This window comes from Hibiscus syriacus, unplaced genomic scaffold (genome assembly GCF_006381635.1).
Source record: "Hibiscus syriacus cultivar Baekdansim isolate YM2019G1 unplaced genomic scaffold, ASM638163v2 tig00005465_pilon, whole genome shotgun sequence".
NCBI lineage: Eukaryota > Viridiplantae > Streptophyta > Magnoliopsida > Malvales > Malvaceae > Hibiscus > Hibiscus syriacus.
In genome coordinates, this window is record NW_024062059.1 from 471,244 (window position 1) to 490,557 (window position 19,314).

General features: G+C 35.3%; 2 protein-coding genes and 1 pseudogene across 4 annotated transcripts; 1 reads left to right on the forward strand and 2 right to left on the reverse strand.

Moving 5' to 3' along the window:
- Window positions 1–5,339: 5,339 nt before the first annotated feature.
- Window positions 5,340–8,473, reverse strand: LOC120199739 (trihelix transcription factor GTL1-like). Of its 2 annotated transcripts, none has more exons than XM_039200752.1 (3): window positions 7,881–8,473; window positions 5,739–7,332; window positions 5,340–5,644 (listed from the first exon to the last, which is right to left on the reverse strand). In XM_039200752.1, the coding sequence occupies exons 1-3, from the start codon at window positions 8,252–8,254 to the stop codon at window positions 5,369–5,371; spliced, it is 2,244 nt and encodes a 747-aa protein (XP_039056683.1). In that variant the 5' UTR covers window positions 8,255–8,473; the 3' UTR covers window positions 5,340–5,368. The 2 variants fall into 2 exon arrangements, with proteins under 2 accessions (XP_039056683.1, XP_039056684.1); XM_039200753.1 differs by having other exon boundaries at window positions 5,505–5,640.
- A 5,359-nt stretch (window positions 8,474–13,832) lies between these two features.
- LOC120199740 lies at window positions 13,833–16,200 on the reverse strand. 2 transcript variants are annotated; one of them, XM_039200755.1, is made up of 4 exons: window positions 15,031–16,200; window positions 14,397–14,948; window positions 14,176–14,303; window positions 13,833–14,040 (listed from the first exon to the last, which is right to left on the reverse strand). In XM_039200755.1, the coding sequence occupies exons 1-3, from the start codon at window positions 15,964–15,966 to the stop codon at window positions 14,193–14,195; spliced, it is 1,599 nt and encodes a 532-aa protein (XP_039056686.1). In that variant the 5' UTR covers window positions 15,967–16,200; the 3' UTR covers window positions 13,833–14,040; window positions 14,176–14,192. The 2 variants fall into 2 exon arrangements, with proteins under 2 accessions (XP_039056686.1, XP_039056685.1); XM_039200754.1 differs by having other exon boundaries at window positions 13,962–14,303.
- Window positions 16,201–16,814: 614 nt separating this feature from the next.
- Window positions 16,815–17,654, forward strand: LOC120199677 (annotated as a pseudogene).
- The last annotated feature ends 1,660 nt before the right edge of the window (window positions 17,655–19,314 follow it).

The following is a 19,314-nucleotide window of genomic DNA, read 5'->3' on the forward strand; positions in this document are numbered from 1 at the left end:
AATAATTTACTTGTAATTAGTTCAAAATAATAATATAATATTTAGTTCCTTAAAAAGATTATTATTATTATTATTATGAAATAATTTTTTATGAAACTTATATTTATGTTAGTTTATGAGTATTTCCTCCAAGAATAATAAAACATTTTCTATAATAATGTTTTTTTTTTTTTTCTCAAAAATATCATATTTTTTTAGGTATTAGACGATTCATTTCCTTTAGGATTATAATGTCCTTAAAATAACAAATTAATTTTAAAATAATAATTATTTTGTGCATTATTATATTGATATAAATCTATTTTATTTTTTTATTGTTGTGATTTCAAATTTATCAATACTTATTATAAAATAATATGATGCATGCAAAATAAAAAAAATTATTTTTAAAGTATTTCTCATATATGCGTTTGATCAAGATTTATTATTTTTTTGTATGTGTTCTAAGGTCTTTATTTTTTAGGATTTATTTTTTTATTAATTTTATTAAATAATTTGATATAATATTTTATTATGTAACTCATCCACATAATATAAATAAATTAAAATATAAAAATAAACATATTTATATTGATATTTAATTACAATATTTTATTCAATTAAAAATTATATTATTATTTAATTAAGTAAACTAGATTTTATAAAATGGATACGATCAATGGTTAATATTATGTAGGGGTGTTTAAATCCGGGTACCTGGTTTTATGTACTCGAAGTATCGGGTATAGGGTTTTCGGGTATTTGATTTTTTTTGGCTCGTATCCCGACCCGGATTTTGCGGGTACCCATAATTCAGGTAATCGGGTACCCCATTTTTTATCATTTTCAAATTGTTAATTTTTTTAAAAAAATAAACTGATATTATTAAAAATTCATATTAATTATCCAACACACAAGTATTGAGTGGATGGATTTTTTTTATTAGTTTAATTTAATATATAAAATTATTAATAATTAAATATATAATATTATAATTTATAAACAAAATAAATGTAAGCGAGTATTCGGGTATTCAAAAAAATATAATTTTATGACCTAGGCCTGACCCAAAAAACATCGGGTCGGGTATCTAACCCAATCAAGTAATTTTTTTTAAAAAAAATACTTGATTTTTTAATTCGATAAATTGACCGATCAAATCAATCGGGTGGATTATTTTTGAACATTCTAAATGTTATGGATATATTAGCGATGAAATCTTGTATATGTGGCGATGAATTGAAAAAGGTTGTGTTCATCATTGACTCACATGTCACGTCACTGTTCCATTTCTCATTATATTGAGATGGAATTTGTATAATGTACATTATGCGTAATAGTACATTAAATAATTAATTAACGGGTAAATTCAAGGTTTAGTAACTAAACTATTAGTTTTAATCCATTTTAATACCTAAAATTGTATTTTTTTCAAAAGCATACTTAAAGTTTAGTTTTTGTTTCATTTTAGTATATATTCGTTAAAAACTTTAGTTTTTGTTTCATTTTAGTATTCTGTTCAAAATTTAACGTTAAATTTTGAAAGAATTGATAGCTTAGGTACTAAACACGTTAAGTTTTCAATGGCAATGTACTAAAAAAATAAAAACTAAACGTTAGGTGCGGTTTGAAAAAATTGAAAATTTAAGTATTAAAACGGACCAAAATTGATAATTTATGTACGAAATGCGTATTTTACCCTTAATTAATTAATACACAAAAGCACATAGAGGTGGGGCAGTTTAATCAAATCTTTTGAGTTGTCTTCTATAATTTTCATTTTGCCACCATTACTCTGCTGGTTATGTATTTTTGGTCCATAGTAGTTACGGGTTGACAGATGTGTTTTCCATTACACATGATTGGGTGGATTTAGAATTTAGGTTGCATTTTCCTTTTATTATAGTAAAAGATGAGGTAATAAATGATATTTAAGAGAGACAATTAATTCACATGTCCTTAAACTTTTGAACATTTTACTTTCATCCTGAATTATGACTCTCCTTTTAAATCGATCCTCAAATTTTTAAACATTTCAACTTCATCACAAACATAGGTATATATACTAATCACATCTCTTATTAATAAAATTGTTAGGTCAAACTGCATTATTATATGTTTAAAAAAATGGGTTAAAACTTGAAACTAATTACATATTTAATGAATTTTGGGATAAACTTGGAAGATTCAAAAGTTTGTGGATTAATTTAGAACGAGAATTATAGTTTGAGAGTGGAATTAAAATATTTTAAAGTTTATGAATTAATTTCAAATGATAATATAATTTGAAATGAGAGAAATGGTTTAGAGACATGTGATTCAATTAACTATATTTAAAATAAAATATTCAGAGCATGAATCAAGCGACCTCGGTGGTTAAGATATTTGTTGTTATCTCTTGAGATCCTAGGTTCGAGGACCGCATTTGTCGAGGGTATGAGCTTTCATTGTTAGATGGTCGAGAGTCTTTGAACAAATACTATCTTATAATATTAATGTTAAAAGATAAATTTATATTATCATATTTTTATCTTAAATATCGATTATTTCCATGTAATTTACTACAAAAATCATGTAAAAACATCACACCAACACTTAACCGTGAAAATGGACAAAAACTTTAACAGATTGATCATTTTACTCACACATCACGAATTGTATAATGACCATTTTGTTCTTCAATTAAATGACTAAAATGCAACTTAAGATATAGTACAAAAACTATTATATTATTTTACCATAAATATAGATATCAAACCATTAATGTAGGAAGAGTGGACGGTAGTGGACAGAAACAATTGGAAAAGGAACTGACGGATTTAGAAATATTTTTTAAGATAGACATATATATATTAATAAAAAAAAATTTGCATGAGGTGGACACATTCGATAAAATAAGTAGCCTAAAAATGTATTAGCGGGAAGAGGGGGACAGATATTAGTAGGGCATGCACATGGTTCATGTTCACTTGTCCCCGTTTCCATGTGCTTACCCCTAATCTTTTCCTTTTGATTCCCCAAAGCAATGTTAAACGGAGTTGGATGACTACTTAGTGGGAGATTTGATGGTTGCATCAATGTATGTCTCCTTTTTTTTCATCCCTCTCGAATTAATGGAATTTTAAAAGTTTGAATAATCGATATTTTTTGAATCGATCATTATAGAACACACATGTAACTTTATATGATTCTTCGATTCATCTTTCGTTTTAAGTATATTTTGACCAAATTTGTATTACATCTTTCTCGATCACTATAGAATACACATGTAACTTTATATGATTCTTTTTTACATTAATTTTTCTTTTTTAAATCAATCTCTTAACTTTATACTATATTCAATTTGGTCTCCGACTTGAACACTTTATAATATTCCCCCATTAATTGTGACTCATTTATATTTTCATCAATATTTTGTCCTCAAAATCACTTCTCTAAAAGATAACACTATAAGTATGTGATTTTAGATGATATCTGATCTATTAGATAATATTACACATCTTACTTATACGTGTGAAAAAGATAATATATATATATATATATATATATATATATATATATATATTATATATATATATATAACGAAATTATTTAAATTGAAACCAAATATCATACTATTATAAATAATTATAATTAAATTTGAACAAAAATTATAATAAATATATTTGACTCGACTTTACTTTAGTTTTTTAAAGAATCTATTTACATAATAAAACGATACTCATCAAATTCACATAGATTTAAGACCATTTGATGAATGAAAATAGAAGGATTAAATTAACTCTCTTTTTCAGTTAATATATTCTCGTTCTCTATTGTTAATCATAGCCTTCTACGTGGACGGAACTTCATGGGGACCAAGGGGAGCCTTGCCCTGTCAATTATTTTTTAAGTATTTCTTAATATTAAAAATGTATATTTTTAAAAAAAAATAAAAAGTTGCATAAATGTTAAACCCTCCCTATAATAAATTTTTAGTTCCGGCTCTGGTCTTTTATTTGCCCTCGTCCAACGATCTTAAATCGTATTAAACTAAAAGGGTTTAAATTATATAATTATATCATATTCTTATATTATATTTGAAATGAAGAATAAAAAAAATATTATTATCGGTACATAGATTTTAAACCCTAAATCTTAAGACTTGAATAAAGGAAGACATTGAAGAGCAGTAGACTAAAGGAAGGGGGGGGGCATATGCATAGTTAATTATACATGTCTAAATGTAGCCACCAACCGAAGCCACCTATATTTTGCCACCCACACCACATGCGCTGATGTGGAACTACAGCTTACAGTAATTTTTTTTTTTTTTTTCTATTTTATCAATATACTAATGTTATTATTAATTCATGATATGTATTGTTACGGATCAACCCCACTTAGCAGTGCAGGGCCAGGCAACGTCATTAATACTATACGTATCGGTATACCTAAATATTATAGTGAACAATTATTGCTTTTACAAAAACAGTGGCACATGCAGTAAGTCGACAAAGATGGATGGAAAATGAAAAAAGGCAAATGGGGCAAAACAAGTGGGGGGAGTCTGTGGTGGCAGTAAATTTACATGCACATGGTTGGGGCATATCTATCTTCACCTTCAATCATCATCAAATATTTATTATCTTCCTAATTTTCTTTTTCTTCTCGAATCGATATCAAATTCCGGAATTTCTTTTTGTTCGTCCGTTAATGGTGATGCATAAGACTCGTGCGTATATATATTTGGTTATGATGAACACTATAAAAAATGCATAGCAGTAGTTGGTTATTAATGTTGCTTTCAGTTCGTTAAGATTGTCTCCTTTTCGATTTTTTGATTTTTTTTAAGGGTATTAGGGTAAGGACCTTGAAGTTTTGAAGGAGCTATTTCCTTAGTTTGTAGGGGATGATGATGATGGATGAAAACAACACCACCCTTTGATAAAATCTGGATACATATAAAGAACATGATGGCAAAAGAAAGAATTTTCTAATAGTTAAACCATGGAATAAATATGATTCTTACATGAATTTCTTAAATTAAACCAGACAAAGTAGGAGAGATCTGACTGCACTGCGTATCCATGCATTCATGCATGCTTCTGTAATTTACCCAAAGCTTATTTCTTCTTTCTCGAGTATCTCGATACAATCTCTCATCCCGGATTCCTTCGAAGCGGGAGTCCTTATTCACCAACAAATCAATAAATTGGACCGTGAAATGCAACTGCAACTGCGCCTGCCGATGTCAGCTACTTGAAGAAAACAATGAAGAAGACGATTTATTGAAGGTAATTTGAATTTGAAAGGAAGGGTAAGTGGGAGAATGAAATAACTGTTGACACACATGGGTACATATGGTACACTTTACTCTCGTGATGAATGGTGTAGGGAGCTGCCATTGTTATTGGACCATGGTGAAAAAGGAGGGTGCGCCTGCCCCGTTCCCTCCTCCATTAGGGGCACTCGAATTCTGTCTCTGAAATTCTATCTTGTAATCCATCTCTCGTTCTTCTTCCGATTCTTCGTCTTCGTCTACCTCGTCATCCATGTTATCGCTATCAGCTTCATGAATCTTGTCATATCCATCCACCAACAAGGGTTGTCCTTGATGGAGTTGTTGATGCAACTGCAACCCCTCCCCTTGCTCCTCCATCAGCTCCCTCACAGTGTCTACTGGCTTCAATGCCAGCCCAACAATTCATCAATAGCATCAAATGAAAATGCTTTCATCAAACTCCAATGTAATTATGAATATAAACAAATAAATTTACCTTCTTTGAACCTCCATCAGCAGTAGGTTCAGTTTCGTTATCGGATTGTGGCGGGGCTGCCGTGCTCCGTGGGGGGTCCTTAGTGTCTTCATGCTGCCGTGACGTTTCTTCTTCGGCTCTATTGTGGTCACTAAAGCTGCCACTGCTAGTCCCACCTCCAAGTATTTTCTTACGGTAAAGGGCATCGAGCTGGTGAAAATAGGGACATGTTTTGGCATCCTCGGGACGTTTTTTGTTACTTTCTTTGACCTTTTTGAAGTACTTGTTGATGTTCTCCCATTTTTCCTTGCATCGTTTGGCGCTTCTCTTGTACCCCATCCTGGACATACCAGCGGAGATTTCTTCCCAAAGGGGTCCTTTAGGCCCAGCCTCCTGGTACCTGGCTTCAAGCCCGCTCCTAAGGTTTATAAGTGCAAGAACTTCAGCTTTAGGCCATCTTGACGACGCAGGCTCCATGCTCCCGCTCCCACCAATCTCCTGGGGTGGCACCTGCTGCTCCGGGATAGCCATTACTACCTTAGAAGAAATCGCCTGAAGTTGATGCTGCTCGTGTTGAATGTGCAATGCATGTGACGGTGGTTGTTGTTGTTGTTGCTGCTGCTGCTGGTGTTGGATGTGTAATGCATGTGAAGGTTGCTGTTGTTGTTGTGGCTGCTGCTGCGGTAATGACGGTGGCTGATGCGACGGTGGAACTACTGCAGGAATAGGGGCATCTGGCTGTGTTGGTGGAGGCGATGGTGGCAGTGGTGGAGCAGCGGGGATAGTAACAGTTGTTGCTGGTAATTGTATGGTCTGATTAGTAATCTTCTGAAGGAAGGAAATAATGGCAGCATCTCTTGAAGCAGCAATGGCACGTTCTTGAGCCAAGAGTTCATGTTCTCGAGCTAACCTTGACATCTCTTGTCTTTTCCAAGCTTCTTCTCTCACCGTCCTATCTTGCTCTCTCTTCTCTATGGCTTCCAAAAACCTTTGCTGCATGGCTTCTTGTTTCTGCATGACTTGTTTCATCAGATCCTCGAAGAATTCCATCCTCCTCCTCGTTGAAGACGATCTTTTGCGTTTACGGCTAGTGCCAGCCATGCTCGACGGCTCTCCTCCAACTCCAACTTCATCTTCTTCGTCGTCATCATCGTCAAAGCCTTGAGAAAAAGTAGAGCTGTTAGAAGAGAAACTAATACCAAACGGAACGGCCGTGGTGGTTGTGGTGACAATAGGAGGTGCTGGCGCCGTGACTGGAGCAGACACTTGCATCGGAACTGGCGCAGGAGCGGATCCAGGAAGGACTAGAAAAGAAGAAGACATTGGTGTAGCCGTTGTAGGCGGAATTCTGGCAGAAGAAATGGGCATGAGGATCCCAACCGAAACGGGAGCCACGTCCAAACTGGCGGCTGTAGCGGCGCTGGCAGGTGCAACGTTGGGAGGAGCGTTGGCGGAAGTTGTATGAAGAGCCTCTAGCTGGCTGAAAAACTTATAACTCTTACCATCTTGACGTCCAGCTCGAGCTTCTTTTGTTCGCTTGTAGTACTTGTGGACGTTCTCGAACTTTTCCCTACACTTTTTGGCACTCCTTTTATAACCCAGCTCCGCCAGCTTCCTGCAAATCATTCCTCTCGTTATCATCATTTCACATAATCATCTACACTCGAATGAACATTGAACAAGAAATCATATATATATAACACAGTCATAAGCAATAAAAACCTTTAATTATTTATGTGAAAAGGGAGAGAAAACCCATAGGAAGAAAAGGAATAAAAAGAGCTGACTGATGAAGCTGGCTCTCCCTTTCATGGCGTTTAATTAAGAATTTGTTTTTGTAAAACAATAAGTTTTCCTCTCGGGATTGAGTCAGAGTAGTTGCAGTGGATCTGGTCCATTTCTTAATTGTAAGAAAGAAGATGCCACCAGCTCGTGAGTCGTGATGGAAACAGATAGAAGCCATGTGCGTGCGTGCGTTCAGATTGAGAGAGAGAGAGAGAGAGAGAGAGAGAGAAGGAACAAAAAAAAAACACCATTCCCATGAGTATTTCAGCAGCAGCAATGCTTGCTGATGATGATTGTAACTTTTTTACCGGCTGTTGAATTTACTTGTGTTTAAAAGAAAAAAGGGAAAACGATTGTGTGATTGGTTTTTTACTTTACCTAGAAACATCTTCCCAAAGGGGGCCCTTGACGGAGGCATCACGGAAAGTAGCATCCATATCTGATCTGATCTTGAGAAGAGCTAGAGTCTCTTGACGTGGCCACCGGTGCCCACTTGCAGCGCCACCGCTACCTCCTCCTCCACCATCGCCTAGTCCCAACTCATCTCCACCGCCAACACTTGCTAGTCTCATGAACTCATCTAAATTCCCACTACCACCACCAGCAGCTGGCGGTCTACTACTTATAGGTGATGCCGCTTCCACTAACTGCTCCGACGCCTCGCTTACTGCACCACCCGTCGTCGGAGCACCACTCATCTTCCCGTATTGAGCTTGCTGCCTTCCTCCTCCACCACCGACTTCTTGCTGCATCTCCCCGTATCAGAAACAACAGTCTTCTTATTCTTCTTCTTCTTCTTTGGGTATTATCAATGGTGCATCAAGATCTTCTTCTCCACCTCATCATCAATGGCAGTATACAGAATTCAGTTGAATTGTATAGCCCAAACCCAAATCTCCTCCCTCCGCCTCCACGAAGCCGCTGAGCTTTCTGGGTATATTGAAAGAAAGAAAAAAACAAAGAGCAAATGGGAGGGAAACAAAGACAATGGATAAAGATTAAACAAAACAGAGGGTGATTAAATACGATTCAAGATGATTTATAAAGAAGAAAAAAGAAAAGGAGAAAGAGAAGACAACTTTTTATCTACGAAAATCCCTTAAAGAGTAAAAGGAAAAATTAAAGAGACAAGGAAATAACAGAAGGGTATAATCATTAACAGCAACAGCTTGCACTCTGCAACTTTCACGCAGAATAAAAAGCAGATAGAGAGAGAGATTTGAAGATAAAAAATGGATGGAGATTGATGATTATGAGGATGATTAAGAGAGAGATTGGGATAGAATAAGATGATGAAGAAACAAGATGGTGAGAATGATAAAAACAGACGCTCGAGAGAAAGGAGAGAGCTTTGTTGTCCGCCGCTTTCACTTTGCTCCTAATAATTCTTAAAAATCACTTTTTGCCCCCCATTATTTCTTCTACTCTTTAATTTAAATCTTTATTACTCGATGCTTCTTATACATTAATCCGTCGGAATTAAATTTTATTTATTACTCTTAACATAATGTTATTACAAATTGTTACGAATGTTAGAAAAATAATAGTGATCAAATTTCTCACTTTCAATCAAAAACTAATAAAAAAATATTTTTATTACTTTTATTTTTTGTAATTTTTAAAAGATAAATTACAAATTTCGTAACTTATTTTTCCTCTTACTCCTATGTTTGTTATTAAATTTTAATTTTTTTAATTTACTTATTGATTGTTTTATTCTCTCCTATTTTGATCACTCGGATGTTAAATCATAAAGGAAGAGTGACATGACAGCCATGTGGATTGGTTTTTGTTGGCATGTTATCCATGACACTCGTTCTTTTTTATTTTACCTTATTTCTCTAAAGATAAAAGTTTTACATTTCTTTCTCCAAAATTCATAAAAATATATACCATTTTCATCTATAATGTTCGTCACAACGTAGAATCAAATTAGCTGACCTTATTCCCATATGTAATGGGGTGAGGGGGAGGTAGGGTAGTAGGCTGCCCCAACGCCAGGTTGAGAGCAGCTTCGTGGAAGACCTCCAGCAGTCAGAATTATGAATTGCCCACCGTGGGACTCGATCCCACGACCACAAGATTAAGAGCCTTGCGCTTTACCAACTGAGATTTGAAAAAATATGCTTCATCGTCGAGAAATTAAAGGTATTAGAAACCAAAAGTTTTTCACAAAAAAAAAAGAAAGAAAATTGGCGTCATTTCATTATTTTAAAAAGAAAAACGTATAATCATAGTATTGTTAGGTATTTAACGGTGGAATGATCAGAATAGAAATAAATCAAAATTTCAATTAGTAAAATACTAAAAATTAAAAACTTCAATTATCAAAATAAAAGTGAGAAGAAAATTGAGTGGTGGAATATACAATTTACCCATTTTTATAACAAGGAAATAGATCTACCAAGGGACAATATTTTATTTATTTATATTAATCTTACATTAGTTAAACAAAACTCGTGGGTCCCGCTTACTAAGTTGCATGTGATAGGGGCCATTGCTTTTTATAATTAACAAATAAATAATTAATTAATAACAAAATTAAGAATCCCCTGAAGGATCTGCCTACACCCTGTTCCCATTCAAGTACGTGAACCCCAAATACCTGCTTAATTATTTGCTGGTAAGATACTAATCTCCCTCCTTAAGCTACCTCTCTGTTTATTTATTTATTTATTTTGACTAAGTTAAGACGGTTATAAAGTAGTATATGTTCTAAATTCTTAATCATTTGACAATAAACGCTTAATCATTCTGTTACATCGTTGATGCTCGAACCCGTAACTTTTAGGAACAATAACGATTCATTTAGTAACTAAAGTAAATTGGTTCGTGTTTTATGTTTATTTATTTTAGGAATAATTAATTAGATTATTATTATTATTATAAAGAATGAATAATTTGGGGGGAAATATGGAAGGGAGGATAGGACAGCACCACATTGGAACAGCTGTCAGAGGGCCCCGCATTTTATAAGGCGCTAAGGTAAGAACGTGCGTTGCGTTTCTCCCCCATTTGCCACCCATTTGCCTTTACCTCCCCATCACTCCTTCCCTTATTACAGATCACCCCTTATTACACATATTCTTTTTCGTATATATAAAATTTGAATATAAACTTATTTATTTATTTGAGTTAATTATATTATATATTTTTTAAATTATAATCTTTATTTTAATTTAGTTTTTATTTTAATTCCAGAATATTTCTTAATTATTAATAACACAAACAAACATTTTAATCACTTCGAGGAGAACAACATCCTCTTTATACTGAAATCATTTAATGAGTTTAAATCTATTTATTTATTTTATTTCTATTTGGATCTGAATACTTGAATTATTTAACGAGTACTTTTTAGTAGGGGTAAGTAAAACTCGACTCGATTCGAAAATATGATTTTTTTCAACTCGATTCAAATTGATTATTCTTTACTAGTTGGAATGGTATCTCTACACAATTCATGCTTTATATTTTGTTTATTTTAATACTATCAATGGCTGCAGTTTACAAATAATCTTTGGGGTCTATGTACAGAAGTGATTATTTAATGGTTTTTATTACATCATAGATTCCCGGTGTGGGAAGTGGTGAGTTTTTATTTGATGCCGTTGCCAGTACATCTGAGTCAGATGTGTCCCCTCCTTTAATTTTATTATTATTAGCCTCCATTTTTTTTAATTAGGGATAGGCCGGAGCCAATGTGAAAATCAATCGGATGAATTGGAAAGGTGATGCTGGGGGTTTCTTCTAGTAGGTTCTTGCCGGCGGCTCAGGAAACAAGCGGAAAAAGTAGGTCTTCCCCGGTCAATGTTAGGTTGTGCGATTGAAATTGGGGTTTGAAAATGTCCGGGTAATTCAGAAAATGTTTGTTCCTCTAAGTTCGCAAGAATTTAAATTAGGGTTTGAAATTGTATGCGTAATTTAGAAAATGATTATATTCCCCTAAATCTGCAAGGTATTGGATTAGGGTTTTGAGAAAACGACAGCTCATATATTTTGAAGAAACCATGGCGTAAGTCAAGTGTCGATACGTTGTAAATCGAAGGGTGATGTAAACTGTGATTTCAACGTCTCTAAACCACACAATGGCACGATGAAAATTGGGTGAACTACAAATTTTAGCCACTCGACTCTGATTACTTTTCATTTTCGTCACTAAACTTTTAAAAAAATTAGTTTGGTCATTTAACTTTTAACGATACTGTGTTTTTTATCACACTATCGTTAGTTTTTTTAACGGCGTTATGACAAGTCATATACTCTTTAATAATTATGACAAGGACCTAAAATAGGCAATTTTATGAAAATACCCCTGAAATCTCTCTTCTCAATTTCTTTAATCTAGTTTTTTTATTCTCTTTTTTTTTATGCCGGAGCATCTTCTTTTAGATCACAATGGTGGGGATGTGCAGAAGGAGAAAACAGACAGTATTTCATGACTCTATGTTAATCAGACAATGAAGATCACAGGTTAAAGTCATGTTCCTCTTACCTTGAGTTTTTAAGAGTTTTAATAAGATTTGGATAAAATCTAATATGGTATGTTGTTAAGGGACAATGAGGAAATTTTATTAATGTCTAATTGATCGGAGAATATGTCAAAGAACAACAATATTAACGACGATATATGAGGATCAAACTTTAAGATTTTTAAAACTTTTCAGAAGATGATAACATAGTAAAATAAAATAGTTAAAAAAAATGAGTTAAAATAAATAGTATTCTACTTTCTAACAGAACTATTAAATGAAAATCGAGAGTGAATAGTATTTTTTTTATTAATATAGAGTAAATATAAGACCATATATGTTAACACTCACTCATTTGTTTGACATTAAACGTTGACACCTCTGATTTTTAATTATTTGACATTAAACGCTAATACCTCTAACTCTAATTATTTATATTGAACGCTCACGCCTTAATACTCATGATGCTCAAACTCGAGAATAATTATAATTTTTTTATCACTGAAGTTGATTGATTTACGCTAATGGTCATACTTAAATAGATTATAGTCATGTATAATATGATTTTTATTATATATCCCACATTTGCATTCCGTTAAGCCCAAAAATTCAATGTTCGACAACGATCCAAATCCACTTTCGGTGGTTCATAAGCTCCGGTGACAGTGTCGACCAGAATCTCAATCACGCAAATTCGATCCAAAAATTAACAGAGCAGGGAAAGATAAGCTGGAGGACCGTATCGTCAGACAAGTGATGCTCAAAGAAAGTTCATTATCTTAGTAGGAAGAGGTTTTGGTCACCTATTTCGGTCGTGACAGCCAAAAAACCACCCTGTCCCACCCGGTGACCATCCCTAATCACAGTCCATTCCATTAGGGTTTTGGCCACCTAAGCTTTTTACCTAAAATCAGTAAGAGAGCTCAAAGCTGGCAGATGGAGTACTGATCCCAGGTGAGACCCAAAATGTAGAAAGAGAATTCATTTTACTGAATACTAAATTCAGACGGGTCCACATCTGCTTTCCTCCGAAACAAAACAAAATCCTGTACGTAGAATATATATATATATACACTAAACTGAGCATCAAACAGATATACAGCAAAAAAGAAGAAAAGGTACAAGAAAAAGAGGAATATTCCGACTAATGCCCCTAATTTCACAAAACTACTTTCATCAGAATGCCAGATCATGCACATCACACACCACTGAAAGATACAACTGTTTCAGCCATTGAATCAACGTTGATGACCTAAGGCATAACATTAGTGACAGACAGACACCCCGTTTTCCTAATTTCAACTCTCAGTAACAATCATCAATCATTAAAATAAAAATTCCCCCAGAAGAAACAAGAAACAAGCAAACCAGACAGCTATCAGTTCATGCCTCAGAGTCGATATGGATCTATCTGTTCAACGTTAAAATAAACGAATAAACTACGGAAATCGAAACGAAAGGGGCTCAGTTAGTGGAATGGAGTAGCTAAAACCTCATAGGTTATACCTAAATATTGAGTCGACATGGCTTGCATTGAATAGTTAGTTACGGTTAACAAAACCGTGCTGAGTAGCTACTAGCTAACCACAAACAGATCAGGTTCTTTGCAGAGTCTCAAGATCCATATGCGTACAATTAAAACAGACGACGTTAACATAAGATTGTTCCTCTTTAACAAACTATCATATTCCTCCCTTTCCAGAACTAGTCATTCTGCAATCACAAAATTGTTTACAAGAACGACTAGATTGGAGAGTCGGTTTATTCCAAACTAGCATCTCTTTTCAATTATGCAAGCTCAACCAAAACCATGAAAAATACCAAAATAGTACACAACTCTGAGAATCTTGAGACAAATCAAATAAAAAATTAACTAGTTTAATTTCTGATATCCACAAATAACAATCAGTTTCACCGCATCATCAAGCACAAATGTTAGCCATCGGTAAATGATGAGTTACCTTCTGAACAAAAATGAAGGCAAGAATTGAATGACTAAGCTGAAGTTGCAACCCAATCTTCAACTCCATCAACTGGGTAGTGTATACAACAAACCACTCCAATAGATGATATAGGGAAGTAAAAAAAATATAAGTGCCCACTGTCAATCTCAAGGAACAGCCCAAAAACTCCCATGCAGCAAAAAGAGCATAAAGCACAAAATAGCTTGAGGTCTACCTTGAGCCTGAATATATAATCAACAGCATCCCTCGATCATTCACAGAGAATCAGTAAACGAACTGAGAGCTCCCTTCTCGCACTGGCCAACTGTTAATCGAAGGGCTTCATCACCAGTATTGTTTACCTTGCAACACAACCGACGCGGCGCCTGCCAGTACATAGAAACCATCATGAGACCGGAAATACCTTAAACTACACAAGGAGAATAACTTAGGAAAACACATATGAGAATATGCCGCACCAGATGCCAATTCTTTCCTAGAGGATTGCCAACAACCTGGATATTCTGAACATATTGCAACGGAGGGGAATGTGGAAAGCAGAAAACCTTTCTCTTCAGATCATTTTTGGCCTTGACCCGGGCATAGGAACCCAATGTAGCATTGCCATCTTTCATTACATCTTTGAGAAAAAACAGAACTGGCTTTTTGCAAACAGATTTGTATGATTTCCTAGTGTCGTGATCAAATTCTTGCGGATTCCCTAATTTATTCCAGGCAATATAAGTATGCTCTGAACGTTCTAGCTCACGAGGTAGCACAATATTCGGGAACACTTGAACAACATAACCAAGTGAAACTGAAAAGGTGAGATGTCGTTCATGGTCATAACAGATTGATCGTTGCAGAAAGCTCCTGGGTTCAGTTTTCATAGCTTTTGTAAAAAGTTTTAAACTGTCCAACCTACTCAGTCCGGGATAAAATGGATCCACATATTCAACATGGTGAATTGAAACGAATGGTGCAATTGGATGAGAAGATAAAAGGCCATGCGCATTTCCTCTAATATCCCACTATCAAAACAATTATTCAATTAGTTTGTCATGTTTAACTATATCACTTAGCTGAATTTCCAATAATATTTTTTCTGATTACCTGGTGAAAACCATGTTCTCTAGTTAGAGGAACACCAAGTTCAGTTATGCAAGCGTGTAGACGGTCATCGCTTCCATAAAGCTTCGGGTACCTCTCAATACAATCGTCATGGAATTTAGAGAGAGCCTCGGCGAGAGGATAACTGATAGCGATTCCGCCGCCGCCAAATGCCATGGAGTGGCTGAAGTACGCATTGGCGGAGTGACTTTCTGAGGGTGTTCCGATGTACATCATCTCGGAATGATCGTATTTGTTCAAGACTGCTACCAGATTGTCCACGTTGAAAACGGTGTCGTCATCTCCTAAAACAAACCAGCGGACGTCAGGCAGACAAAGACGGAAGGATTCCGTTAAAATGCGGGAGATTCGGAGTCCGGAGGGGTGACCCGTTGGGTTAGTGTAACGGAAACCTGAAATGTCCTCGGAAACCATGATCGGCGGAAGCGAATCGTCGGTTTCTTTAGGTGGAACCCACTCTTCTAACCAAACGTGACCCCGCATTTCCAAAGGTCGCCACCACAGCCGAACTACCTCTTTCCGCTGCTTCCATAGATGGGCGGATCCTGCTATACCGAAAACGATGTCGTTTACTGAAATCCCTCGTTTTCGATTTCCACGCTCCGAGAGGTTGCGGTTACGAGGAGATACTTGCGGCGACTCAAGCCGAGGAGAAAGAGGAGGAATCGGAAGGCGATTAGGAGAATATGACCAAGGGATTGAACCGGAGAGTGAATGGGGGCTACCTTCCCAGTACTTAAAACGACGCCAACGTTGAGTGGTGTTGGCGCTGGAGAAAACAAGAGATAGCCAGGCAATAGTGGAGAAAATCAAGGCGGCAACCGCAACGAAGGCGGTTCCCGTACGGCTCTGACGCAAACGCCGACATCGGATCTTAGGGAGTCGTGAAGAACGGTCATTATGGCAAGGCAGCATCATGAAGTAGAGTGGCCCCACCCTCAACGCTCATTTCCGCCGCCACGGCCTGATCAAAACGGCGAGAGTAGAGAAACAGAGGAAGCGTTTAAGATTTGGTAATAGACAGACGGTAGCAGACTCGCAGTTGTAAGGGCGGTTTTTGAATCCAAATGAAGAATAACCAAACCGAGGGTTTTCTTCTCTCTCTCTCTCTCGCTCTCTTCCGCACTTTACTCCCCTTTTTAATAATTATTCCAATTTTGAAAATTCGAACAAAGAATAGTAGTTGCAAAGAGAGGTTAAGATGTGTACTTATACGAGGTGTCCTGTCCATTCCCGTGCCGGGTTTTCATTTTCCAAACGACCTCGAAATTTTCTCACCTCGGAGGAGAATATGTTCTTGTTTTTCTTTTTTTAATCTCATTCTTATCTGGAACTAGGTGTAACGATGTTAGTGATTGTCAAATTCGAACAAGAAAGTTGTCCGATTTGCTTCTTCCGTTGGGAAAAAAACAGTTCCCACCCATGCGAATTCGAATTTTCAACGGGATTTCCTGCGATTCGAGCAGTGGGCCCCATTCCCCCTCAGGCATGCCAAGACACGCGTCTAGAATATAACCCCCCCCGAAACCATAATTTACTCTCTCGGTTATTGTGCGAACCTTTTTCTTTCTTAATATAAAATTTTAAAGGCTTAAAATAAAAATAGTTGTATAACTTATATCGTTTTCTTTAATTAGGTGTTAAATTTTTTTCAATTAAAATGTCTTACATTAACATATTATGTGAGATTCATGTACTCATTTGATACATGTAGTTTTGTATATTATTGATGATTACATACAGGGCCGGCCCAATACATGTGTCAGATGGGAGACGGCCCAAGGTAACATATAGGGGCATCAGTTTTACTAAGTTTCCTGTAGCCACAAAGATAATTCAGGTATTGTTGTGCCTCTATACTCACCCTAAATCAACACAGACGGGTCCCTTCGGGAAAAAATTCGACTGAAAATGGCCGTAAAAGCGTCGAGCCCCGGCTCAGGCGCGGCCACCGGCTCGTCTTCCGGGCTGTACTCATCGAAGTAGTTCGAGCTCACCGCTCAAAACGTGGACCTGGTTTGGAGGATGTGAGGCCTTACTTGATCTTCGATGGTGGAAACGTCGACGTTTTGTCCGTCGAAGACGGCGTCGTCTCTCTCAAACTCCTAGGTCACTCTTTTTATCTTCGTTTCATGATTTAATTATCCATGTGCTTTTGGCTAATGTAGAATTGAACGAGTTTCAGGAGCATGTGAGAGCTGCCCTAGCTCAACAACCACTATGAAAATGGGGATTGAAAAGGTTTTGAAAGAAAAATTCGGGGATGCAGTCAAGGAAATCTGGCAAGTGTACGACGATGTTGTGAAGGAAACAACCGTCGAGGTGAATTTTCTATACCAAACTTGAGATTCGTCGAAAATAACAAAACAAAGATTATTCATCTAAATTGAAATTTGTTTGGCATTCGCGAGTAAACAGCAGTGAATCATCATCTTGATATACTGAGACCGGCTATCAAGAATTACAGTGGGAGCGTTGAAGTATTTTCCATTGATGGCGGGGAATGCGTTGTGAACTACACATGTCCCGAATCGATTGGATCGGGAATCAAAGCCGCCATTAAAGAGAAGTTCCCAGATATCACCAATGTTTTATTAACCTCATAAATCTTTATTCTTTATATCAGAAGCTGAAAAGTTTTGATTTTTTTATGTGCGTTCTTGCCTATATTCATATTTCACTGCCTGTTAAATGACAAGTTGATTGTTCCATGTTGGTTGCGCTTGGAAGGGCTTGATAGGTTTACTTGTCAAGCTTTCTTCTGGGTTTTTGTAGCTTTTAGCTAATTCTTTTATGAGCTAAAACATAAACAGCACGCTGAAAGATGTTTTGTCTACCTATGACCTCTCTCATAGAATATCTTCTCCACACTTGGTTGATGGCAATTGCAATAAGGTTTGCATCTTACAGTGGACTTATCTGAATGGATTTCCATTTTGGTTTGTAATGGCTGAGTGTTTATTTTGAGTCTACCCTTGTAGCGAACAACAATTTTTATTCGGATAGGGGCATAAAATTATTATCTCGCCCAGGGCATTAAAACTCATTAGACCGGCCCTGACTACATACATAAATACTCATTAGCATGTTACGTGAGATTCATGTACTCATTTGATACATGGTATTATGAAGTATACCACCATATCTCTATTCATGCAATGCATGTATACAATGGAAACTCTTTAAATTAATACTCGGTAAATTAATAAATTCTCTAAAATAATAAATTTGTTCGGTCCCGACTTGGGCCAATGTAAAAAATTGAAAATCTCGATAAAATAATAAGATAATAATTTTTCGTGAGATCCCTTTATAATTTTCGGTCCCAAGAAAATCATAAATTAATAATTCATAGAAACTGAAAAAAATATATTACACTCTATTGAAATATGATTCAATAGTTGTCTGTTTTCCTTTAAAGTTCAAGTCTATTTGAGCTCATTATTAATTTAACTCATCTCTTGCAATGTAATTTTAAAAGTCATAGACTAATTTGCCTTTTTGTTTGGTATGTACAGTATAATTACTTAAAAACTCTTTAAATTAATAATTATTAATTTATCAATAAATTAATAACTCTCTAAATTAATAAATTTCTCCGGTTCTGACATTATTAATTTATAGAGTTTTAATTGTACATCATTATACATTATAATCAGTTGACAGATCTAAAAATATTTTTTATGATATATATATATGAATAACAAAAAAATTGTATAAAATAAACATATTCAATAAACTAAATTATTAATATAAAATTTTTAATTTCATAAACAAAAAAAAGGCTTACCTTGAGTTCTAATTTTTTATAATTAGGGATGGCATGGGTCGGGTTAGGTTTGGTTTTTGGTTCACCCGACCCGAGAACAAAGAATCTTCCATCTGAGACCCGACCCTACCCGACCGAAAAAAGATTTCACCGACCCAATATATAACTTTAAAACCCAAACCGACTGATCCGAAATATATAAGGTAAAATTATTTTTTCGGGTCAGGTCAAGTATTTTTCACCCTAAACCCGGCTCAAACATCACATTTAAAAAAAAACTGATCCGATCATAATTGAATCCGAAATTTATTAAGAAACCAATGTTTTTAAAATCAGACCGGACCTTAAACCGATGAAGGTATTAGTTCACTGGTTCAACTGGGTTAAACCGCGGTTGAACCAGTTTATATAAAATAATAGTTTTTTAAAATTTTACATAATATTCAAAGCAATATTAATATATATATATATATATATATAACACTATTTTTTAAGTT